At 48.9% G+C, this 19,229-nt stretch overlaps 1 protein-coding gene across 1 annotated transcript in view; it reads right to left on the bottom strand.

Annotated features, from left to right (window-relative positions):
- Positions 1 to 660: 660 nt before the first annotated feature.
- Positions 661 to 19,229, bottom strand: part of LMBR1 (limb development membrane protein 1) — a 323,369-nt gene continuing 304,800 nt past the window's right edge. The window contains exons 16-17 of the mRNA XM_072763254.1: positions 3,774 to 3,869; positions 661 to 1,020 (exon numbers count right to left, since the gene is read on the bottom strand). Of these exons, the coding sequence (XP_072619355.1) occupies positions 3,781 to 3,869 (89 nt within the window). The 3' untranslated portion in view covers positions 661 to 1,020; positions 3,774 to 3,780. The remainder of the gene's footprint in view (positions 1,021 to 3,773; positions 3,870 to 19,229) is intronic.

Below are 19,229 nucleotides of genomic sequence, written 5' to 3' on the forward strand. Positions count from 1 at the left end.
GTGCTCAGAGCAGAGATCAGAAGCAGCCTGCTGGTTTCCAGGGCTGGGAGGAGAGGAAACAGAGCAACTGCTGGCAGGGATGGGGTTTCTGTTTGGGGCGGAGAGACAGTGGTACAGTGGTACCCCAGGACGAGTCGACAAATGATGGACTTTATATAATGTGAATTTTACCTGAGTAAAAAAATAAAAATTAGGCTCAATTTGCATTGTGTTAAGATCAAACATAACAACCCCTCATTCTTGTAACTTTTGTTTTGGAATTTTATCATCTAACGGGACACAGCATGCCCCATAAGAACCCAGAGCTTCCTCCGGGACCACGTTGGGGGAGCCATCCCTCCTGCTACGGCGCGGCCCCAGTCAGCCCCACAACAGCAGCTCTGAACCCTGGGCAAACCTAATAGATGGTGCAAGCTATCCTTCACATCGTACCCCTAACACAGGAACAAACCCCGGGTCACAGAGCCAGAGAAACTCGGCGTCTCTGCTGCTAACGGGCTGCCGTCTGGGGCCCACTCGTTCCCAACACAGCCCGGGAGGGGAAGACCTGTGGAATCCCAAGCCGTATCACAGTGACCGGTGAGGCAGTGGTGTTCCCTCTGGTGGGAGAGATGAACGGGGTGGGGAGGGGGGCGTTAAGGAGCTGTGCTGGCTGCTCACCAGGGGCCAGAATGAGGACCTCCATAGGGGTGCAGGTTTGGGGTTTGGTGCCATGGGAGGGCTCTGTCCTCCCTCTGCCTCCACTTCGTCTCGCTTCCGTCCCTGGACACCGCAGAACGCTTAACTCCCAGGGGACAAGCCTCACTCTTCTCCTTCCTACAGAAGAAACTGGATTCCTTTAAAGCAGAGGGGCTGCGTCTTCTAAAACAGAAATTTCACACCGATTTTTTGGCTGCACTTGTCGGGTCAACCTCTGCACACTGGGCTGGGTTCCGAGTCCTCAGACACTGTGCATCTCCCCCCATCAGCCAGCACAGCGGCTCTGCATCTCCCGTGCTGGGGCCCATGTGTGTCCACGGTCTGAACGCAATCACCAGGCATGGAAACGTTAGAGCCGGGGCAACCGCCATCCAGATGCCACTCTGCAGGGCAGGACACTGGCAGCACAGCACCTGGCAGATGGGGTGCACTCGGCAAATGCCCACCCGACCAGAACTCAGTGCCTGCCTTCACGACACTTGCTGTCACTCTACTAAGTAGGTATGGAACGGGGCCGGGGGCGGGGGGGGAACAGTCTTCTGAATTAAATCAATTCTCATCAATATTTAAAGGAACTCCGTAGTAAATCATTTTATGATTCACCCCATAATTCATGGGTCTATAGTCATTTTTAGGAGAGCCAAGCCTCTGTTATTAGCTTTATAACATCAGCTAGCATTTTCCCTGAAGCAAGAGATATAGCAGCATCACCCAGGGTTCAGTAATAATGCACAGTCATTATTGACAGTATTTTAAATGAGGCTGTCTTCAGCACTTGCAGGCATAAAGGTTAGTTTACAGAAGAAAGAAAGAGGGAGGAAGAGAGATGGAGACAGATGCTTGCCTAGAAGACTCATGAAGTCACCATGGGAGGTTGTCAAACACCAAGCGCCAGCACCGTCACAGCGATGAGTGTGTGTGTGTGCGTGTGTGCATCTAGGGGGTGTCATTCTGAAAGTTGTCAGGCATGAGGAATTGCTCCAAAGGGAAATCCCAATCCCAAAATAACAGCCAACACACCCTGTCCCAGGGTGTGTGAGGTTCCAAGATAGGGGAAGAAGAACCTAGTTGCCTCTCATCCACTCAGCTTTCCAGCCAATAGTTCTTCCAAGTGATGGTGTAAGGAACTACAGGAGAACCTTGAGGGCAAAGGACATCAGGACATGAACAGAATCCACATGAGGACCTGGAGTGGCCCCCAGACTCCACAGGTCACCCGAGCGGCTCTCCTATCTGCAGTCCCCTCACTCAATATCTCCAACAGTGATTTATTTTCAGGAGTTTTCTTAGGAGGCCTGGGTGGCTCAGTGGTTGAGCGTCTGCCTTCAGCTCAAGTCATGATCCCAGGGTCCTGGGATCAAGTGCCGCATCAGGCTCCCCACAGGGAGCCTGCTTCTCCCCCTGCCTGTGTTTCTGCCTTTCTCTCTATGTCTCTCATGAATAAATAAACAAAACCTAAAAAAAATATTTCGAGAGTTTCCAATTTTTCTAACTTATAGAGATGATGACAGGAGACTTTTTAAAGAAACATGGGCTCTATGCCGCTAATAGGTGACAGGTGTTTTATTTGTGCATGCACACACCAAGTACCCCCTCCATTTCGGACATCAAAGACATCACCGGTGCTGGTCTGGGGTTTGCCATGGACACCACAGTAGCGAAGGCACTCTCAGGAATGACAGAGGGAAGGCAGGGAAAATACTTACCGAGTTTAACTGAATTGACGGAGAAGATAGGTTAAGACATCGTGTAAAAGCCTTGCCTCAAAGGAATGTGTTTGAGAAACCTGACTGCCAACCCCGCTGTCAGCCTCAGAAGACAAGCCAAATACTCCCCAAGACCCTCAGTACCGTAACCGAACATTCCTCGCGTACACACCGTCTTGAACCCTGAACAAGCGACTCACGACCCCAACGAAATCACACCTCAGAGACGCTCTATCTATTGGCACTCGCTTCCTTCTGGGCTTGTCTTGTGGTTTTGTGATGATGCCCCAAGGAACCACATGCATGTTGTACAAGCCAGACACGTGAATGACCAGAGGCTCTTTTATTTGGGTCTCCTGCCGCCCCTACATAGAGACGTCATCACAGATAGGCTCTCTCTGCTCAGGATGAAAGACCCCAAACACGGCTGACATGTGTTTCTCTGGGAAAGGCAATGGGCAAACTTCCGGAGAAACTAATACAGAAAGAAGAAAAAGACACAGCTAAGTAATACTCGTCATAAAAGAAGGAACCCCAGATATAACGAATAACATGATGTGATGTCCCAATTGAAAACTTGGACAAATGGATACACTCTTTGTGACTTATAAGAACTCAAAAATATATAGAATTGCTGAAGAGTCTTCTCGCTATTAAAGAGGCCAAAGCACTCATCAAGAATGTTCCCAGAAAGAAAACATGAAACAAGGGGTTTTCACAAGTGAGTTCTGAAAACTTTTCAAGACACAGATTGTTCCAATTTTACATGATTCTCCTCCTCCAGGGGACAGAGAGGGACTGCTCCCATCTGACAAGACCACTGCAAACTGATGTCGAATTTAGATAAGACCAACCTCATTCGTGAACGTATAACCCAAATCCTAAATAAAATATTAGTAAACCAGACCCAACAGTGAATAAGAAAATGCCATATATTTTATAAAGAAGAAAAAAAAATGTAATATGTCCTGGCCAAGTCTGATTTCTTCCAGAAAAGCAGGAGTATTATAACATCAGAAAATCCATGATCTAAAAAAAGAAAGGAAGGAAGGAAGGAAGGAAGGAAGGAAGGAAGGAAGGAAGGAAGGAAGGAAGAAAGAAAGAAAGAAAGAAAGAAAGAAAGAAAGAAAGAAAGAAAGAAAGAAAGAAAGAAAGAATCCATGATCTTTGTTCCCCGTATCATCAGAGAATCCTACGGTTATCTCAATAGAGATGCGGTCAAACATCACTCAAGCTGAGAATAGAAAGAAATGTCTCTAACCCAGCCAAGACGGTGTGTAAAATACATGCCATGAACGTGCTTTTGGGGGGGGGGTCTCCAGAATCAGCATCAGGGACTGACCAGCAGGGTCTCCGTCGCAGCCTTACCTCAGCTCTATTCTGGAGAGCAGGGCCTGCACACCGGAGAGATGAAAGATGGTAACGTCGCCAGGACCAGAAAGGGAGAGACAAAGTCATCACGAGCTGCAGAAGATAGAGAGAAAAGCCAGTGACACATGAAAGGATGCCCATTCTCACCAGTAATTACCTCAGTGTAAACACACAAGGTAGCACCATCCACTTGCTCCATTAGGAAAACCAAGAGTCCTGATGACACCAAAGCTGGGAGGGTGCCTGACCGACATGTCACAGAGCACAAGCTGACACAACCTCTTTGGGAAGTAGTCTGCTGTGACATGGTGATATGTAGTCTGGGCATCCTAGGACCCAGCTACTCCACCTCTGGGTGTGTGTCCCAGGGAGCCCCTGTGCCCGGCCTGGAGGAAAGTCCGCGGAAATGCCAGCAGCAGGACAGTTTACATCATCAAAATGCCAGAATGAACTCAAATGTCCCCAGTGGTGGATGGACACACATGTGTGGCACATCCACACAGAGCAGCGTCCTGCAGCTACATAAATGGCAGACGGCAGCGGCACACGACAACGAAATTGCCTCAATTCACAGGCGCAGAGGTGGGCAAGGCCCCCTGGGGACCATCGGCGCAGCTTCTGCAGGACATGTGGACCCGTTATGATGGTGGCCTCAGGCAGGCTCTCGGGGTCTTGGAGGATGAGAGGAAGAGGACTCGGGAACAAATCATGGAACTGTCAAGGGTTGGCCTGGGTTTCAGGCTCACACAGCAGGGCCAGTGATACAGTTTTCTGAGATCTGAACACAGGAGAGGGTGGAGTCAGTGCCCATGATGGAAATGTGCAGCTGGTGGCAAGGTAAGCCACTCTCTAAAGAGGTGATGCCCATGGGAAGGGAGAAAAGACCACGCCTGCCGTGAGACGCGGGCTCTCACACGGAAATGAGACAAGTGCAAAGGACCTAGGGCAGGCACACAGGCCATATGTTCAAGCCCATTAGGGAGATAGGAAGCTCCCAGGAGGCCAGGAGACTTGAGATGAGGGAGGGAGCCTGGCAGCAGGAAGCATTCAACTAGGGTAGGTCCACCCTCCTACATCTGCTTGAAGTGCTCCTCCCCATAGAGAATCCAGTCTAAGAAGCGCAGAGAGATTACCCTTTGGTTAAAGGCAAGAGTTACTTTTGTAACATGAATAATCACTTCCGAATTTATTCCTACATTACTGATTTCCCCCTCAGGCAATTTAAGTTACTACTTGTAAATCACTATTCCAGCTCATTCACGTTTCTCTTTTCAAGCCTGAAATTCCAATTTATCAAATTTCTTCTCCAAACTAAGGTTTAAAAGTAGAGCAAAAATGCAATACTAATGAGCCAGAAATAGCATGTCGGTATAGTCACATCGAAATCTAAAATTAGATTTTGATCTATAAAAAACAAAATCCATTATTGTTGCCACTCGTTTTCGTCATCTTTCTCTGGGTCAAGCCCATTTCAAAAAAGAATCGTTATTATATAGAACCGCAGAATGCCTGTCCCACAGTGAGAACGAGATAGAGCAGGTAATTGAAGTCCACAGGTAATCCAGAAACCTCATTTCAGTTCAATTTCAAAACTTTCTGCCATCAATACTTTATTATATCTACTCTCAAGTAACAAAATTGGTTGATTTATGAACTTGGACAAGTTTCCTGGTACCTCTAAGACCTCTGGGTCCTCAGTTGCCATGTTGGAGAAGCTGCATGGATGATCCCACGCAGCCCCTTCCTGTGCTCCTGGGGCCTCACCTTCCTCCCATTCCATGGGCCCAACAGCTTGTGAAGGCTCCTCAAAATTCAGTTGCCAATGTATTAATAATTAAGATCCATTTAATTAAGCCTCAGATCCAGATTCACAAGTTTTCAGGCCACAGTAAATCACACTTAGGGGTAAAGCAATACTGGCCAATAACATAGGATATTGTGACCTTATGTCATAGAAACACACAAACACATCAATAAAAGAGGGAGGCTAGCCAATGGCAGGGGCTACAAATGCCTGGCAGGAAATACTTAACTAAGAGAAAGCTGTGTTTCCAAAAGAAAATGAAAGACCAGGTGATCAAAGAAAATCCCAGATATAAGAGATGAACCCAGGTTTTCCAAGTGCAGCAAAAACATTTACAACATCACCAGGTACCAACCCCCTAGTGACCAAAGATTGTCAAATCGCCTTAGCAGGTGATATTTCTTTGTAGCTGCATGTGTTGAGTCTAATAATTACAAAATGTTAGAGATTCTTTCCCAAAAATTCACCTTCCAACCAACTTTGCTAGAATGCATTGAGTGGATAATGTAGGGAGTACGTCTGGACCAGTTTTTCTCAATCCTGGCTGTAGACCAGACTCACCATAGGGGTTTCTAAAACGCTGGTCCAGAGCACCAACTCCAGCCAACCTGATTTCATTGGCCTGGGGTATAGCCTCAGCCTCTGAATTTAAAGAAAAGTCACAGACACTTCTAACGTGAAGCCAAGAGTGAGAACCACTGAATACTCAAAAGTCAGGTAGCAAAAGGGAAGAAAAATCACAGGACACAAGGACCAAATAGGGCCTGTGGGCTGATCTAATTCTAAGTCACTTTCTCCTTATCTTAAAGAATTGTCACCAAAGCGAGAAGAGGCTTCAGTCCTGTGGACACCAGGCTCCATTCTGCTACACGTGTAATATTTCCATTTCTTTCCTTCTAGCAAAGTTTCCTACTGTGCAAATGATTCAGAGGTTTCTATTTCACCAATCTACTCAAGATGCATATGCCTCGTTGTCTGATAGGCACGTTCAACTTCCTTTCACATGACCAAGGTGCTTGAAAACCACACTTCCTGAAGCCTGTGTTCTGCATTGCCGGACGACACTGCCACACCTCCATCTATGTGGGCAGTACAAAGCCCACTGGCTCCTGAACCTGCAACCATAAGCAGCTGTGTCAGCTACAGTTGGATTAAAACCTCAGCTTCAATATTTATAGTTACGGGGACCCTGAAACAAGGGACTGACTGCATGGTTTTCACACTGACCAAATGAAGGTGCTACTGGGGACACACAGGCCGGCTGTCATGACCACAGTCACATTCACTAGGGCCATGTTTCTATCTGTGCCACCCTTGGGACATGATCAGAAGAAAGCCAAGATGAGCACAAGTGCACAATATGGGGACTCGGCCACAGCAGTTCTGTGGTTGTCTGATCAGTCTGAGCTGAGACTAAACTCAGGGCCTCTCCTGTCCCTGAAGGAAGACACAGATCCATAAAATAAAAACGGCCCTTCATCCAGGATCCTCAATATGCAGGGGGTACTCACACACAGCTGGCAAGCCCCCTTCCATGTCCCTCCAGAGCAAGCTGTGTACAGACCCACATCCCACAGTGGACAACATTCCTGCTCCATCTTCTTCCATCTGCCCTGTCCTATGAGTGGAACATCTTTGTGTCCTCAACCCTCTGAGATATTCAAATGGGAGAGTAAATGAGTTCTTTTATAAATATATATTGTTCTTATGATCGAAAGCAGTCATACATTAAAAAAAGAAACCAAAAAACCAATGGCCTAGAGTGCCGGAATGTTCATAAAACACAAGTAGGAGCACACACTGGTGACACTTTCTGATGGAATATCTGATTAAGGAAATTTGAAATTTTTCAAAATAAGCATTCAATTTAATAACTATGTTCCCTAACATTGCAGTCTCATATCTAAGAGTTGTTTGTTTGTTTGTTTTTTCAAGAGACAAAGGCTTAGCACTAGGGGGCTCTGACACGTAGGCCATGTCCAAATGGTACTGCAGATAGCCTACACCAAAATCAACCAACACTGAGAAAAAGATGAAAGTCGGGAAGTAAAGATTGGCAATAGGTATAAGCGTGGTCACTGTATGTGCCTACATGGATGGATGGATGGATGGATGGATGGATGGATGGATGGACAGACAGATGGATGGACAGATGGATGGACAGATGGATGGATGGACAGACCAAATGGGCAGATATACAAACTTCTTGGCAGTCAAGGCAAAGTTGAATTGCATCATCCTTATTTGAAGTCAATATACCTGCTCGAGTGAACACAGAGTTTTCTCTGGTCCTAAGCAATGTGCTTCTGAATGATGCCATCAATGGGAATTTTCTTTAAAATGCAAATTTGAGCTACACGAGGCTGTTTCTATGTTGGCCTTATGGGCATAACATAGAAGCGTGACTATGTACCTTTATTTCTCTAGAAGTCCAGATGACACAGTTCAGGTCACATGGCCTCATCTATCTGTAAAAATGGAGCTAGCCATGGGTAAAGTGGAAAGGATTAGCACGCCCCTTGAACACACTCTACACATCATCACTCCAGTCAAGCCTCCCCTAAGAGTCACAGGGCAAGCTACTGAAACTGAGGAATATCTGGCCGTGCAGACAGCAGAGACTGTTTTATTGGAAAAGCAAAGGAACCCAACTTGTACACTGGCCATAATGGAGGGAGGTGACAAGTAGGAACTCCCCAGACAGATCCAATGTATGTGACCACACAAATAGTTTCCAGAAGCCATGAAGTCCTGCCAGATGAGCTATATCTAATTTCTTTATCTCACTATAACCAAATTCCCACCTACTCCACTGTAGGCATTTAATGTCTCTCTTGTGTTATATGTACCAAGAGATTACATATAAAATTAACCACTGAACAAGCACCTTTATTTATTTTAATAGAAGCATTTGAGATCATCCATCTAAGTGCCAAAGGAAAACCACTAAAAACGATTATTTGAGTTTGGGTAAAATCGCAGCTTAGATGATATTCTTGGCCTCCATTTGCTAAATCAAGGGCTTCTGGACCCCACTCCAGAAACAACGAATGTAGGGCCCTACTCACCGACATACAGGAAAAACACTCAATTTTTCTAAAAAAAAAAGTGTACAAACATTAGAGTATACATTAAATAGAAAGGGGGCTAGGTCTCAACATTAGTTTACCCCATTTCACATGGAGATTTGATAAATTAGAATATCATTTTTGCCCTCTTGGTTCTCATGATGGCATTAGGATAAAACGTCTAAAAAACCATTTAAAAGCTTAAATCAATATTAAGATCATTCAAATTGCCCAGTTAACAATTTCTGTCTACCGAGTCAAAGGTTGATGGTGGATACATAAATTCTATGAAATGTCTTGAAAGATTCTTGACGGGTTTTTTTTTTTTTTCCTATTAGTTGGAGCGATGGGTGTTTTATAATTAGCACTAGGAATTAGAACCGGAGCAGTTTGCTGAAAGAGAGAGACAGAGAAAGAGAGGTTTTAAAGGACAGACAAGCCTAGGCAGTCAACAGGATTTGGGGCCCTGGGCCATGATGGTGCCACTTGCACAGGACACGCCTCCAGGTGTCTGAGAGGCCCTCCACACCTGGGTGTGCACTGCAGGAGGCACCCGCCCTCCCAAGCCTGACCAGCCTCCAAAAGAAGCACCTGGAGAGGCTGAAAGTACGTGACAAAGAGTAAGTCTTAGGCCACTTCCACAATTTCCTCATGCATCCAGTCGGGGTGACCTTGCTCTAGGTCATGGGGTTGGCTGTCACCTGTTTTCACAACCTTGCTGAATTTAAGCTGCTAGCTAGGAAAATCTGACTCTGGCCAAGATTAATAAGAATATCTCTTTTCAAAAAAAAAAAAAAAAGTAGAGTATCTTTTTTAAGGCCGTCATGTATCTTTACATGTAAATTACTTCAAAAAAAATTTCTGTCTCATTGGATACATTAAACAGTTATAAATTTACCCCAGAAGCAAAGCAGTATGCCCTTCTGGGTAGTGCCTGTGGGCTGTATTTTAAAAGAGCAACTTCCAATGTGTAACTTTTCCATCAATCATATAAACACACAGTTTATATATCCTACACCAATCACACCATTGCCTCCAAGAAAAACAGGCTTCTTCCGAAATCTTTAGAAATCAGAAAACCCTGGGTGTCACTCTACTGTAGAATTTTGGCCTGAGATGGCACAGAATGGTTTCTCCCCCAAGCAGAGGTTCCACTTTTCCATAATTATATTTCAATCGCATATTTGGATAATCAATGACAGACCTAAAAATACGTATTAAACCAACAAAACTAATTAGTCCTACTGGGAATTCCACCAACAATGTCATCAAGCTATTCCCACCTTCTTCCCAGGTGAGCCCTCCCCCAAGCCCTTTGGCTTTCAGTATGGTGCCCAACATCCTCCTCCTCCATAGTCACCACCACAACCCACCCAGGGGCTCAAATTCAAGAGATCCAGGTCATCCCAATTGCCTTCCTTCCCCCCTCCACCTCCCTCACCACACACACACACACACACACACACACACACACACACACCACCCACAGCAAGAGACACTGGCCTCACCCTGTCCTTCAGTTACACAAATGCTCGTCCCATCTCTGAGCACCTGCTGCCCAATAAGATCTAAATTCAACCACTGTCTCGCCGTTGAGGTCTTCTTCTAAATCAGCACTAACTCGGCCTCTGCAGCACATCTCTGTTTCCTTCCAAGCGCTGCACACCACCTCTCGGCATCCGTTTGGTGTTCATTTGCTCAGTGTGGCTCTCCCCACAGCCACATGTGCCCCGTGACACAAGAGGCAGCACCTGCCAGGGCCATAGGTGCAGCAAGCAGAGGCGAGTGTTTTGATTCTGATAAACATGCACAGCGCGGGTTGGACACAGAAGACCCAGTGGCCTAGAGACAGGATTCCCACCTGAGACAGAACTCTGTAGAAGCCCCCCAGACGTGGGGAGCAGCGAAAAACAAGGGGCCACTGCAGCCTGTGCAGCCTCGGTACAGGGAGGCATCACTGTGGTTCAGGTTCCCAGCTGCTAGAGCTCTTGGGGCGCCAGCCCAGTTGTGAAGGAGGCTAGGAGCCCCAAAGAGGGAATGGTGGCAACCCTGGGGCAGCTGCTGGGCCCCAGGGAGGCTGGAGAGGATGCTCCCCCGTACTGAGGCAAAGACAGCCTCAGGAGCCAGCGCCCGGAGGCCTGGGCACGTGGGGTCGGGTTTCACATGGACTATTAACATGCTCTCCAATGGTGGTTCTGTGTTAGTGGAATTGGGGGGCATTTGTAGTGCTCCCCAGAGTGTACACTCTGAGAGCAGCAGTCTCTGAACCACACACAGCTTCTCTGCAAAGGTTCTCTGGCTTCCATCAGCCACCATGGGTTCTGTCCCTGTGGCAGCAGGACTGTGAGGACCCATCCTCCTCTGGCTCCATCGCCAAGGGCAAAGCCAGACATGCACAGCAGGTGCCCTCAGCTCCTGCCCACGGGCTGCTCGGCCCATCACGAATAGGACATACTTCCACATCTGCCTGTCTGTCTGATGACACTCCTCCCAGGGAGCACCTAGCCTCCATACACAGAGCAGGCCAGAAATGCCAGGAGGCGAAGGCACCCCCCAAGCCCCCGTTGATGAGGAGGTGGGGCTGTGAAGGAGCTGCCCTGCTTCCAGAGGACCAGCCTCAAGGGCTCCACCAGGCCCTGGGGACAAAGCCAGGTAGATACCCACTGGCAAGCACACCCCCCACACATGCCCAGAGCACAAGGCCCAGCCTCTCCCCCTTCACTCACCAGGTCCCTGTTACACATGCCTTAAAGCCCTACTGTGACCATCCTGAGTTTTTTCATTGCTTTTGAACAAGGGATTCTGCATTTTTATCCTGCACTGGGCCCTGCAAACAACAGAGCCTCTCTGATGTGCTGGCGCTCCCCATCACGAGGCCAAGCAGGGCCCTCCCAGAGAAACCACCAGCACCCAGGCCCTCGTCTCAGGGCCACACTCAGGGGAACCCAAACGGAGTCAGCAGAAAACACTCCTTGCCTATCCCTGTACTCCTCCCCCCACCTCTGCTGCTTCTTCCATGTGTCCTTCAGTCTTGGGTTATCACATCACCAGGTGTGAGGCCTGGACCCCAGTTTTGGCCTGCCCATCAATCAAAGTCTAGCCACAGTGAAGAGATTTGTACACACAATGCGTGCCATGGGAACACAACATAGCAAACTTCTTGACACCCACTGACCAGTCCAAGAAGCCTTGCACCTCGGGACCTTCACACTAACTGCCCTCTACCATTCTAACTGTGTCACCCACAGAAGCACACACATGTGCTCAGCCTGCTTCAACATAGAGGAGGGCTGGGATACTCCCATGAGGATTCCTGGCCTTTCCAGGGATTTCGCACATGCTCCCTCTAAACCCAAACCCCTCAAATACATGTGAAGTATCTTTAATTCATGTGAATTAATTTCAGAGCACAGTAGAAACTAAACTCGAGTAGAAACTGCATGGTGCCTTCACTACAGATGACTCAGAGAGAATTTCTAAACCCTTCCTGTGTGTCACGGTGTGGCCGGGGACCCTGTCCTCACCCCCTCGACCCCACTCACCTGCAGGGCCCGAGGACGCAACTTGATCTTATGGACATTCTAGAAGAAGAAGAGGTCTCATCAACTACCCAGTACTGGGCCATTTCCTGGGACAGTGCTCAATTATCACCTGTACCCAAGGAGCCTACCTAACACCTGAACAGACAGGAAACTGGCCAACAATGGTAGAAACAGTGGAGTTTTGTCTTTTCCTTGAGAAAGATTCCATATCAACCACACATCCACTGCCTAATGGTTAATGTGACTATTTCCGTCACTGAGTCCATTAATTTTAATGCATCATTGAGCACGTGTTATGGGCTGGCCATTATGAAAGCACAAGACACACTTGAGATATGGTTTTGGTCCTCAAACAGTTATGAATATCGTCAGGAAAGCAATTTATACTCGAAAATTGTGGTTTAAGTTAAAAATCATATCCTTAAACAGACAATGTAGGCTGTAGAAGGACAACAGAAGTTCCTTGAAGACATCAAACATACTTTTACTTCACGGCCTTTGCACCTATGGTCTCATCTACAAAGTTCTTTCCCCTCATGGACCTCCAAGTTTGGCTCACTCACTGCATTCAGGTCTCTGCCCAAAGGCCCTGTCTGCGGGGGCTTCTCAGAGCATGTCCTTGCACCCCTTGCTTGCCATCCCCTCACCCTGCGTGCACCTGCCATCCCTAACCTGCGCAGATTCCTTCCGTATTCCTAGGGTCCGATACCCTCCAGGTGAGTGCAAGGCCTGTGGGAGCAGGAACGTAGTCTGCGTCTGCTCACTTCTCTGTCCCTAACATCTACAGGATGGCCCCGATCACAATAGGCACATGACAAATATTTCTCAAATTAACGGTCGGTCAGGGGGTGCCTGGGGGGCTCAGCAGGTGAGCGTCTGCCTTCAGCTTAGGTCGTGATCCCAGGGTCCTGGGATCGAGTCCCACATTAGGCTTCCCATGGGGAGCCTGCTTCTCCCTCTGCCTGTGTCTCTGTCTCTCTCTCTGTCTCTCTCTCTTTCTCTGTATATGTGTCTCTCACAAATAAATAAATAAAATCTTTAAAAACAACAATAAGGGATCCCTGGGTGGCGCAGCAGTTTGGCGCCTGCCTTTGGCCCAGGGCGCGATCCTGGAGATCCGGGATCGAATCCCACGTCGGGCTCCCTGCAGGGAGCCTGCTTCTCCCTCTGCCTGTGTCTCTGCCTCTCTCTCTCTCTCTCTCTCTCTGTGACCATCATAAATAAATAAAAATTAAAAAAAAAAATTATTTAAAAAAAAAAAAAAAAAAACAACAATAATAATAATCTAAGGAGCACAGCAAACACATCCTGGTGACGAAGACAGTTCTTCTGCGCTTTCATTCGGCCTGTGTGCTTCCCTGCAGCCCCGCCCATCGTGGCAGGTGGTACGGGCAGTGAGCATCCTACCCTCCCCTGGAACAGGCAAACAGCAGTGTCTGATTTCAAGGCCTCCCAGGACGGAACACAAGAATGACATCAGGAGAGCTGTCCAATTGGAAGCGCCATGCTCCTCTTCATCTCCCTGATGGAAACCGAGCTCTGGACACTGCCAAGGTGTTACTAATGCCTCCTTATTCTGAGCTTACCTTATTCCCTTCCCCCCTCCCGCCCCCCGTCATGTAATTCTGCAAAGCTTTAAAACAGGAAAGGAACATTTGGCCATGAGATGCTTTACGTGATGTACAAATCCCCGCCCCCAGTCCTCACCCCCAGCCCCTCCATACAAAGCAAGTTTTATTAACACAAGGCAAGTGCTCAATATAAAGAGAACCATGGGCATTAAAGCAGATTGTTTTATGTCTCTGACATGAATACTCCGGGTGGATGAACTATCAAGCCCTGGGTTTAAGTGTGATTAATGCCTAGTACTTGGAAAGCATCCAAACTTATTAAATCTGATGGAGTAAAACAGCATAACTTTCCCATATTATTTCCAAGAGATACGATTAGGCTGAACCGTAGCAGTGAAGGAAACAAGGACTGAGCTGTGGTGCAAGGAAGAGGGAGCTCTGTTTTATTTACAAGGAATTAAGCAGAGGGAGTGGGGCATTGCAGCAAGTCTGGGCAGAGCTCAGTCACCTTGGCCCAAGGAGAAGAGTGAAGGCTGAACACGAAGTCGACACAAGCTTCCTGCGTATTCTCTGGCTTCACCACACACACCCCTAGCACGGCACCCTGCCGGAAATAAAAGGAAAAAGAAAGTCTGATAAATGCTCCCTCCTCCCAACCCCAAAGCGAATATATTGATAGGCTCACACACACGCATTATTTCACATCCCGGCAGGTCATGGACCCATCGGTGACGTGTTCCCAGCCTGCTGGAAGAGGGCTCTTTCCACGGAGTCCACAATCCATTGCACGGCGTGTTTATGCAGCATGTTTGCAGCCCAGAAAAGCTTGTCTGAAACTGGCTGTCTACAGATTTGAGAGTTTAGGGATTGCATAGGCTTCACCCTTCTGAGCCGGGTGCTTCTTAAACCAAGAGCAGTCGCTTGCTAAAGTCCTACAGCTCTGCTTTGAGCAAAATGAAATTCCAAGGCCACAAACAAACAGATGAACACAGGAGACTAGAGAACCTGCTGGGTGTGTCCCACGTGCCAGGAGGCCGCTGAGCAGGCCAGACCCCACCACGAGGGACATAGAGGAAGATGACAGTCCCCCGGGGCCCCACGCCCAGTCTGCCGACACCTTACACGCTGGCCATCTAGACACCCAGATGCCTGGACTCGGAGTAATTATCTGAGAAACAGAAACATACAAAAATGCTTGTAATATCCAAGCCCATCCCAGTCGATGACAAATCTCAAGGCAACTCTGAGATGTGAGAGGGAAGACAAATGTCCCCCTCCCAGTCTCTTAACTGATAAAAGAATAACAAATACAAGGGGGAAAGAATCTGCCAAACAACAAAGCTTCAATTTATTATACATGCTCATCAATTTAACCCCAAAAAACCCTTAAAAGCCTGAGGGTGATCCGGCCCCTTTAATACGCAGGCCTGAAGCGCGCCACAGATCGAGGCCCAAGCCCCAGCCTGCTCTGTCTGCGAAGATGAAAGCCAGGCGAGCACAGGTGAGGGCTTTTCTTGAATCATCACCTGCGATTAAGCAAAGGAAAACGAAGAGGGGAAGCACTAAGCTGAACTCGCTTTATAAAGACATCCCGGAGCAGGTGGACACTTGCTGCGCATCGCTGTGGTGTCTGCTGACACACTCACTCCTCCACCCTGTTGGCTGGGCTCGCCCGTGTGCAGACCACAGGCCACCGGTGGGGCAGGGCAGCGGGCACCACGCCCAACACGAGCACCTACCGTCCTCAAAATGTCTGTTCTCACTGGCTGCCCTTCTGTTGGAAACGCGGTCCCTAACAAGACATGTTCACACGAGACTTGAGTGTAAGTCCACCCATGAGGTCTCCCGAGACTCCGGCCCACAATGCCATTCTGTGTGTGTGAAAGTTGCTAAGACAGTAAATCCCAGATGTCCTTGTTACGAGGGGAAAAAAAAAAATCACATGACTGTGCAACAGGATGACTGTCAAGTAGACTTATTGTGGTTGGTGAATGTCTGATATGGGTCAAATCCCCCCCCCCAAAAAAACCCACTAAGTAAATAAATAAATTAAAGCATTTTCATTTCATATCATCCTCCACCAACCTTCCAGTTTCTGTGATTATTAGCATCTTTCCAAACAGCAGAAGAGTATTTGCCCATCCCCAAAAAAATCTCTAGACCTAACCCATTCTCCAGTAATGGGATTGTCACAACTAAGTTCTCCTCATCCTGGAAGAACATGGTGAGTTTGGTTAAAAAAATAAATTAAGAAATAAAAATTTTTTTAAAAAATTGTTTTAAGTTTTAGCACTATGTCCTAGCACTCTGTTGTATCTCCGACTTATTTTAGAAAAGCTGCGCTGTTTGAAGGTGCCCTTGTCCACTGTGAGCCTGGCGGGCCACTGCCCCCGCCCCCTGCTGCCCACCCCACCCCGCCCCGAGGGCACCCCCAGCAAGCAGCACACCCAGTCCAGCCACATGCCACGCAGGAAGGACAGTGGCGTTTCAAAGTACCCACAGATGCACTGGCTCTCACAACCTTTACAGTAAAAAGGAAACAGGCGGTCGATAATGCGGGCTGCGTGCTTGCATGCTGCCAAGCAGACGTCCCTGGGAGCTCAAACCAGGACTTCAAAAAGAAACCCCAGTTGCGTCCAAATGACCGAGGATGATGCGAAGAAGTTGCAAACATCACAGTTTGCTTCTAAAGACCATCCGGGAAGAGGATGGGAGGAGCGCGTTCCCACCTCTGTCACAATGGTCGGGGAGCCTCTAAACTTCCAGGTGCACTCTGACTGTGTCCCTTTTTGTAAATCGATGACAAGAATCGATTGGAGCTTGCTTTCTGTTACTTGGAAGCTAATGGTGATAATGATACACTAGGCCAACAAAGAGAATAGCTTGTTTTTGGCTTCTGGAAAGTATCTCCTCCAATGCTTTTTTTTTTTTTTTCTTTTTAACCTCAATCAATGAAGAGAGCAGAGAGTGGCTCGTGTGCCATTGGGTAGAGCTCAGCCTCTCATGGGTCCCCGCAGCCCTGCTCCCAAAGTTCCTCAGAGGTCTGCACCCCTTGTCCTCCCTGCCTCTCGCATGGCATCGGCCAGACCTTTCATATCTCTGCTGTCTCAGCCCCCTGTTTCATGCTTCCTACCTGGTGCCTGACTCTCAGGTCCTCAAAGCCACCGCAGTCTCACCCCCCCCCAACTTTCCATGTGCCCCAGAACAGCCGCCCTTTCCACATCAGATCTATGTGTTGAGTGGAACAAAATCAGACCTTCTGGCTAGATCTGCATCAGTGGTTCAGATCCTGTGGATGTCCAACCTTTCTAAGAGAATGATCAAGAAACCCAAGGAGACCATGTTTCTAAGAACCTTGCTATTCTATCAGGGAAGGGGACATGGGAACAGCAACATGCCTGATAAAAATGCTTGTTTTCCTAGAACAAGTAAAACCCACATATCCTGATTCTCAGTCTGTTTGCCATCTTCAGCCTAATGCCATCCGCCCAGGCATGGGCACGGCAAAGATGCCACGTCACTCCCGCACCCTTGACGACAGCGTGAAAACACGCAAAAGAGCTGTCCTGAAGAATGGTGCAGTCGGTGGGCTTTCCAGGCAAAGTGTCGAGGGGGGCATCACGGCTGCACAGTCCTCTGTGTGCAGAAGAAACACATGTTTTACCCCCAACAGAAAGGAACATGTAAAATTTGTCAGCTCAAATGAAATGTGACCAAAGACGGTACCAGGTGACTCCCCTATGCCCTCCCCTGGGTGTGTGGGTCCTCACAGCACCCTGTGTCTTTCTGCAGCAGATGCGTCCTTGCCGCAGCTCCTGCTCCACACGGCCTCCTGCCCAGGAGACCCTTAGTGCTGGCTTGCCGCGCGCCGCGGGGAGCCAGAAGGGTGACGGAGGAAGGGGAGCCTCAACAGCCAGTGCCGCCTCCACCCTGTCTGCCCCAGCTGCCCAAGTACAGAGAAGGGCCTCGGCCCAGCCTCTGCATTCTCACTCAGCGCTCAGGACTTCTGCACACGGTCCCGTCAGAGCCCAAGGCTGCGCCCCCTAAGCCCCCATAGGCTGGAGCTGAGGATGGCGTGAAAGTGGGGGCAGCTAAGGCCCACGAGCTCCTGTCCCTCACACTGTCCTGTCCTCTGTCACCACCACAGCATCCCCGCCCGGCTTCCCTCCCGCAGAGATGCTGCTGCGCTCACGGGGCAGCAGTTCTCAGGGTCCCATCACCATTCCCAGCAATCTGGGCTGGGGGCCCCGGTCCGTAACTGGGGAGAAGGGCTTTGTCTCATGGAACTGGCCACAGGGCAAGTTCATGGGAGCCGCCTCCTGGCCAGGCTTCCAAGCTGGAGCACACCAACCAGGAAGTAATGACAAAGTGGACCTGGCAAAGCGGACTTGTTCATATCAGCATATCTCAAATATTTCATAAATACACTTATACCAAACAGCCATTTGCTGTCATCTGAAATTCTCGTTTCACCAGGCATCTTGGGCATCGAGTGGTGGCCCCAATTCCGGCTGCGCCGGCACCTGGCCTCATCAGACCCGGTCTCCTCCTATCTCCACCGGAGCCCGGCAGGGGAGGGACAGGGATGGATGCGCATAGCCCCATCAAGGCCAGCGACTGGCACTCGTACACGCACGCCAGGAACGAAGTCATTCTGGAGTCACGTCACCAGGTCCTTGTACAGCATAGCTCTCACTCCCTTTTCCATTCATGCAAAAAGCCAGTGTGCCAGGGCCAGGCTTCTAGGAGTGGCCTGGGTGTGTATTTACACATCCGAGTTTACACACTCATTATAAGACCCGAATAGCTGTCCATCCGCTTGTCCCTTATACAGTCTTGGGTACGCTCACTCAGGCTGCGTCTGCTTTATGTCCATCAGGCTGGGAGAACTGGCCCTTTCCACACGGCTGAGCCAGCGGAATGTTCTGGTCTGCTCACATGCTCCCCGGCAGGCCTCCTGGCCCCAGCGCCGCGCTCCCAATGAGTGAGCAACACACAGATCTGGATGCTCGGCAGAGCCTTGTGCCCGCGGTTACACATTAATGCGCCCTCGGAGCTTCACTGGGCCTGCAGACTGGGCCTAGGTGCCTGGCCTGTGCTGGGGCTGCTTTGCACATGCTCGGTAGCCTTTCAAAGAAAGCCAGCTCCCCCGGGGGCCCCTCAGATGCTGGGGCTCCCCTCACCGAGCCTCCAGGAACCTGCTGCACACTATCTTTCTTAAAGGTTCATCCAGATTCTTGGGTTCCAAGGTGTATCCACCAGCTATTGAAGGTTAACATTCAACATACAGACCACTGGCCAACTGGATCTTGGCCGTATCTCCCCACAAGCCGCGTGGTAACTGACACATGTAGGTGTCTGGTCATCTACCTGCCCAGCCTTTCCATCACCCGCCAGCCAATCTTCAGCTTTATCCGTTCGACAAACATTCACTGAGAACGGCCACGTGTGGGTACCATGGGCATGAG

Source organism: Vulpes vulpes, chromosome 7, assembly GCF_048418805.1.
Source record: "Vulpes vulpes isolate BD-2025 chromosome 7, VulVul3, whole genome shotgun sequence".
NCBI lineage: Eukaryota > Metazoa > Chordata > Mammalia > Carnivora > Canidae > Vulpes > Vulpes vulpes.